The sequence below is a fragment of the Eublepharis macularius genome, chromosome 1 (assembly GCF_028583425.1).
Source record: "Eublepharis macularius isolate TG4126 chromosome 1, MPM_Emac_v1.0, whole genome shotgun sequence".
Lineage (NCBI taxonomy): Eukaryota > Metazoa > Chordata > Lepidosauria > Squamata > Eublepharidae > Eublepharis > Eublepharis macularius.
Window position 1 is genome coordinate 51574521 of NC_072790.1, and position 6856 is coordinate 51581376.

The 6856-nt window shown below is 45.9% G+C and overlaps 1 protein-coding gene across 1 annotated transcript; it reads left to right on the forward strand.

Annotated features, from left to right (window-relative positions):
* The first annotated feature begins 217 nt into the window (after positions 1-217).
* Positions 218-2656, forward strand: LOC129324130 (myb/SANT-like DNA-binding domain-containing protein 7). Its single transcript, XM_054971147.1, has 4 exons — positions 218-794; positions 888-962; positions 1550-1633; positions 2202-2656. The coding sequence occupies exons 1-4, from the start codon at positions 314-316 to the stop codon at positions 2654-2656; spliced, it is 1095 nt and encodes a 364-aa protein (XP_054827122.1). The 5' UTR covers positions 218-313.
* The last annotated feature ends 4200 nt before the right edge of the window (positions 2657-6856 follow it).

Here is a 6856-nt window from a genome sequence, read left to right on the forward strand (position 1 = left end):
CTGGCGTTCATCGTTGACGTGCACTTGGAATGCCTTTAACATTAACACTAATGTCGTCGTTGTTCCATTGAACCGCTGTTTCGGATTGGCGTTAATTCAATCCTTGCTGTCCAAACTTGCGCATGCGGCATGCCATTTCTTGACCGTTACTTCCCGCGGAAACTTTCCCATCCTTTCCCATGATCCAATGCATGTGGTAGCATTTTATTGACAGACATTCTGCAGCGGAGCACGGAGCCTCAGCTATAAATCTGTTCTAGCACTTAGAACGAGATCTCAGGAGTTCAGGTCAGGTATTTTCAAAATTGTCGAGATGAGCGAACATAGGCATGCCGCCTCCCGTGGAATTGCTTGGAGGGAGAGGGAAATATTGGATCTCCTCTCCTTCTGGGGGGAGGAAAAAATACAGGAAGCACTGAAGAGTTCCTATAGAAATATCGATTATTTCGAGCGCATTGCAGCCCAGATGGCCCTTCGGGGACATAAAAGGACAGCTATGGAGTGCAGGTCAAAAACAAAAACGATGAGACTGGATTACAAGAAGGTAGTGGCGCACAATTCAACCTCTGGAAATGCTCCCATTACCTGCCCGTATTTCAGGGAGCTTGACAGCATTCTCCGGGGGGATGCAAGCGTGAAACCAAAACGAGTGTCAAGAAGTCTTGGCGTTGTGTCCCTGGGGCGGCAATTGAGAGACCCGTGTCCAGTGTCTGATGGCTCGGAGGAGCTTTTTTCGCACGACCTCTTCACCATAGATCATGGACAGATTAGAAGCTCCACTCCATGCCAAGTGGGTGAGTGAAAACCGCTTTTACTGTGGAGGTTTGAAAAGTGCTCATTATAGAGACGCATGAAGTAATATCATGACATTCTTTCAATTGACACAGGTGTGAGAGAGAATGTACCTGAGGTTGAGGCAGAGATTGACACTGATGCCACTGTGGATGGCCTTGAAGACAAAGGTGAGTTTGATGAGTTTCATAGGAAAACATCCATATATTGCAGTGATTAACCCTTTAACCTTGATTAGTTATATCTAGTTGCAGGTGTTCTTTGATCTATCGTGGTGAAAAGACAGCTGGAGTCTAGAATCGTGAGGATATGGGACACCACTTCAACACAATTGGATCCATGTTTGGACCACGTGTTCAGGAAAACACGTTATGTTTTCAATGTTTGAGAAACTGTGCTTTGTTTCATTTGTGAAAATTGCAGAGCCTGAGACCCAAGCTACAAGTGATGCCTGACAGGTTGCAAACTTGTTAGCCTTGCTAAACTTTTGATGGGAGAAGTGGGCTTCCTTGATTTAGCGCTTGTCTCTCCAATGCAGCTGCAAGACCAGGATACCTACAGTTCCCATCAGAAATTGAGGGAAGCGGACAAGTGTCCGCCCTGTGTCAGGCGTCGCTTGCAGCTTCACCCTAAGCCACTTCCTTCCTGTGTTTGTGTGAACTTCTGTATCCTGCCAGGAATTGGTTTTATGCCAGGACATCAAATCCACCCACTTAACTCACAATTAAATCTGTGAAAACCTCTCCTTTATTTCTAGAGTCTGATGATCCGTGTCCTGACGGTCAAGAGGAAACAATTAGCAACAACAGCTCCAGCACATCAGGTCTTGGCAGCAGCAAAGGTATGTTTTCTCGGTAACGAAATAAAGGGCTAGCAATCGCATAGCATCTCTATGGTTTACCATCAGTAAGAGTTTGTTCACCAAATTTTCAAATTTGTTTCTGCAGATAAAGCAAAATTAAACTTGGCGACGTGATATGTAACCCCGGCAGCAGTGTCATGTTAACGTCATTGTGTGTTTTGGGGGGTGGTGGGTCCCCTTGGTACCAATTTTGGCTTGAGTCAAAAGGGAAGTCACCAAAGTTTCTTGGCCGGAACTATGGACCAAATGAACAGCACCCTCACATCAGCTTCACATTGATTGAATCCTTGGGTAACATCAGGCAAAAAACGTCAACTGTCCAGGTTTTTTCTCCCCCCAGGGCATAGATGTAAAAACCATGTCTGTTAAACATGGCAAGGAGTGTTGATTCTCAGCAGGAGACCAAAAAAAAATCCTCAGCATGGGACTGCACACGAGATTCTGTTGATTGATCACTCAAGGGACAACAACTGTGCAGAAAAGTCAATGTCATGCTCTGGATTATGTTTGTTTTTTGATGTTTTTTTGGCTTTTTATCAATTCACAGAATCACCTTTGAAATCAGTGGCGGAGCTATCACCTGGCACACGCCTATCAGCCATTAGATCCAGAAGAAGAAGAAATGCTGGCCTGTTTTCTGTGGCGGACAAGATGATGAGTCAGTCAGGGGAAGAGCACAAGGCACAGATCAATGAATGGCGCATAGACCGCAAGGATAGCAACAAATGGCATGAAGAAGAAAGGAGGTTGCAAGTCGAGTTCCTAGAGGAGACCAGGAAGGAAAGAAATGATTTTAGGGATGTGTGGATGCAGAATCTGCATGTAATGGAATCTGCAGTAACCACTCTCCAAACACTTGGGGAAATGTTGGTGAGTCAGCACCGGGGAAGGTCAGCAAATGCTTGTGAAAAGGGTGACAGCAACTCAGAAAACATCCCACCTAGGTCTGCCACGGCAAAACGTGCATGCGTTGGAAGGGCTCGTGAAAGGCTGACTCTTTAGCATTACTGGACTAAGATGTTTCCGTTTGAATTAACGGTCCCGTTTCCCTATTTTCACTGTTACACTGTTGTTTGTATTACATTGGAGTGTTTTTCAATTTCACTACTTGTTTTACTCCTGACGGCCAAGACATCAATAAACAAGGGGACAAATGGTAACGTTAACAGTTCTTGATTTATTGAAACTAAAGAGAAACTCAAGGGGTGGGAAAGATTGATGCCTCATGCCAGGGCAACAATTACTGATTTTGTTGGCCATGAGCTTCCCTGGCTGACAAGCTGGATTCTTCCATCTCCCGTTGCCTCCTTTCGATGTTGTCCAGCCTCCGGCCAAAGCGCATCATACGACCCTCGTATGTGGCCATACGTCTCTGGATGCTGTTGACTAAACAGAACAAGAATTTTTTAGGCGGTTGCATTGTTTACTGTGGCTGCTCTCCAAAGCACATTTATAGAGATGAACCCACGTGATGCAGAGGTGCGCCCATCCATGCTCTCCACCAAGGCAAATAGGTCATCAAGAGTTCTTCCCTGGCGGCGGGGGGCGGTCTCTGGCGCTGTACTGGTGGATGGAGCCGCTTGAGTTGAATCCGATGTACCCGGACGATCCCCAACCTCCTCTGTCACAATAGAAAAACATATCATTTTTAAGGGTGTTATCTAACCATCATCTTGATGGCCAATCAGAAATGAAACATTGTTTTCCAAATTTAAAAGAAAATTCTGTATTAAGGTTCAAGTGAGTCAAGATATGAGAACACAGTTTGAGACACGCACTCCAGTGTTGCCATGCATGTTTCTAACGCAGAGGGTCTGAAACCAGTTTAAGATTTTGAGATAATCCATGTATGGATAGGTGACCATATAGGTCTGGAGAGGCTCCTTTGTGGTTAGAGAAAAAAATTTAAACAGGAGTGATTAATTTGAAGGTGATCTACATAGAGCAAGATATCATCAGTGTGTGTGTGCCAGGAAGGGGCGCCCAGGGGAAAAAAACCTGTGAATTCAAATGCCAGCGTTTGGATTCCTGTGAAGAGATCCAATGCTGCCGTTCAAATTGCGTTTACAGTTGCATTTGGATGGACAAACAGTCAATTTCCATTATCACAGCAATGACAAAAGTTTCCTGATTCACAAATCGGTGAAATCCACATGATTTTGCGGTGTTTAACCCTGGGAGCAATAAACATTTATCCTGGAAGCGCCCTTGGGTTCAAAGTGATAAAATTGTGGCGTGCACATTCGAGAATCACAATTCTCTTAGTTTGTTGCATGGTGGTAAAAAGAGAAAAAACTCTGATATTGAGCTGGAGAGGTTATGGCAGAGTAGATTAACACCTCTGTAAACTACAATATCATGCCCTTATCTTTTTGGCACACCATGCATCTAACTATGAGAAGTACGATTTGAGAAAACTTGGGCCATCCTTAAAAATTCTCGGTCTTGACGGTGCAGGAAAATGTGGTCACACCAATGTTTACTGTAAGAAACAGTCTTTTGAATCTATGAATGGTGGACGGTAAGCACTTGTTTGGACCACGGTGCTGTGATGCTTTGGATGAGGTTGCTTCACAGGGCCAAGCTACACATGACGAATGACACTTGAATGGCAAGTGGTTTGAGTGGAGGGCAAGTGAACAGGGAGAAATACACTTGCCATTCAAGTGTCATTCGTCATGTGTAGCTTGGCCCTCAGACCACTAAGATGTCACCTTTTCCATAACTCATGTCTGCTCTAAACTTTCCTTTAAATTGGAAAATGGTCACGTTGCAGGTGATGTTGGTCTGTGGAGAATGCAAAACTGAAAGAATCTGCCACCTGACATCATGCCAGGGCAGCCTTTGGCGCAGAATGTTCTTGACACTTGGATGGCATCACCCAAAGTGGGTGGAGGGGAATGGCTATTTAGATGCTGCATAATGCAATGATACTCCTCATGACACCCACCTGCATGTGCCAACTCCTGGTGCACCACGTTGCTCACAGGGGAGGAGCCTGCCGCACTGGCGTGCTCCATCTCATCGGAGGCTTCCCCCTCTGGCTCCTCAGGTTGACTCATCGGCTCATCTCTCCTCCTAAGAGCAGCTGTGGAAATCAGGAAAATATCTTTTTTTATAAAATGGCCTCTATGAAAACCTTGTAATCATACTGTCAAAACTTTACTGACACCCCAGCAAATGCTTTTCCCCAATCCACGCATGCATGAGGTTATGTGGAGTGGTCTGCAAATGTGAATTCTATTGTCCTACAGTATCGATGTTTTGAGAAACAAATTTGGCTTGAACATCCTGTCCATGGGGAGCTATCATGGGGCGGTTTGGCCATTCAAACAGGGTTCGGTATTGTTAAAAAAGCACAAGCATACACCCGCTTCTAGGGTGGTCAGGCACAGCAGTGAACAATGTCCAAGATCTGCGGTTTTTGGACCACCACTCACCAATTCCTCAGCTCAATGTCCTTGAAAAAAATTCAAAATCAAAACACAAGCATAATTGTCATAGGCATAATTTTATCATCGAGACCTCAACTCACCACCATGATATCGGTTCCTCCAGCTGGGTTTCCCTGCTGCCTCCCAGAGCCTCATCATTTCGGCAAAAAAGGGGGGCTTCCCACTCTGCCTTGGAATCCCTTGCCAGGACTCCAAGGCATCGTAGAAAGCCCCCTTGACGCGCTTAAACTTGGACCGGCATTGTTCGGTGTTCCTCTCAAAGCCGGCCTCACGCATACGAGTGGCTACCCGACTGAAGTGCTGCCTGTTGGGAAGGTGGGTGCTCTTCATGAGGATTCCTGCCTTTCCCGAGCTGAGCACCAGGTTAAGCAGGGCACGGACCTCGTCGTCCCTCCAAAAGACACCTTTCCCGCCTGAAGCCATGATTTCAATGAGACGGTATGTCGACACAGTAATGAATCTTCAACGCGCATGTTCGGCGGCTACACGCGCCCGTTATTTGCGCGGGAGATTCTTAACGACGGAGGCTTAGAGGCGTTTTTTTTATTAAATGGACCCGTGTCCACCCCGCGCTCTTTGCTTCCCGGCTGCACCCACGAAAGCATTAAGTGGACAATGGGAATGACAGTGTCAAGTGATAAGAATTTTTTTTTTAACATATTAATGAGTGATGTGAGGGTTGGGTGATAACCCTTGTAAGGTTCCCTGAGAAATGACCACACAATAGCCTGTAGACCATCACTGGGAAGGACTTAAACCAACGCGGGGTGAACAGATTAGCTGTGTATGAGTCCACTCTGCACATTCCGGAGCAGAATTGGTTGTTCAGAGACAGGGCCATCTGTGTGCCGGTGAGTGTGATTTTGAGTGTCCATGATCTCCAGGATGCACCTCCACGAACAACAACATCGACTGGGCAAGATTGCAATATTTTTTTTAAAAATGGAAAGGGCAATGTGTGGAGCACTAAATTGTTTGCAAGAGGAATATAATGGTTTTCTGATTTGTTTTATTTATTGATTGTTCACTGGTCTTGTGATGATGTGTATTTTTTTATTTTAGATCAGGAGAAAGAAAACAGTTCAATAATGAGATCCAAAAACATATTTTTGGTTTATTTTTGAGCCAACACAGCAAGGGCTCGTGACAGGATAATAATAAAAAATCGTTTAAAGGACCACCACAATCGGATTTCTGAAACATCCATTGGTGGCATGGTAAGCTCTACTCTCTTGATCCTGCGGCGGCCATGAACCTTGCCAAGGCCTCCCGCACTACCTTTCCTGCTGCGAGATTCTCACCATTTGTGGCCATGTCATCATCCTCATCAGCCTGTATGCGAATGGGTTCTGGTGATTCCAGGTCACCCAACACCGGATGACCCCTTTCCTCACACAAGTTATGTAGGACAGCACAAGCAGTGACAACAGAGACCACATTTTGTTCTCTGACCTGCAGACGCCTGGACAAACAACGCCATCTCCCCTTATAACGACCAAAACAACATTCCACCTTGTTGCGAGCCCTGCAAAGTCTCCTATCAAAGTCTCGGTGATGTCCCGCTTCTGCTGTCCGGCCGTATGGCTTCATCAGCCAGGGACGCAAGGGGTAGGCACCATCCGCAATGATGATCGGTGGAACCACCACACCATCCAAATCCAGGCAAGGGTTCCCAGGAACCAGGGAGCCGGCATCCATGGCAATACAGAGGGCGGAGTGGGTAAAGACAAAGGCATCATGATTTTTC

Bases quoted from the DNA above. Each gene is read 5' to 3' on its own strand.
- LOC129324130 (XM_054971147.1), top strand. From the start codon at position 314: ATGAGCGAACATAGGCATGCCGCCTCCCGTGGAATTGCTTGGAGGGAG. The intron at 963-1,549 runs GTGAGTTTGATG...CTTTATTTCTAG, and splicing joins GGATGGCCTTGAAGACAAAG to AGTCTGATGATCCGTGTCCT. The intron at 1,634-2,201 runs GTATGTTTTCTC...ATCAATTCACAG, and splicing joins AGGTCTTGGCAGCAGCAAAG to AATCACCTTTGAAATCAGTG.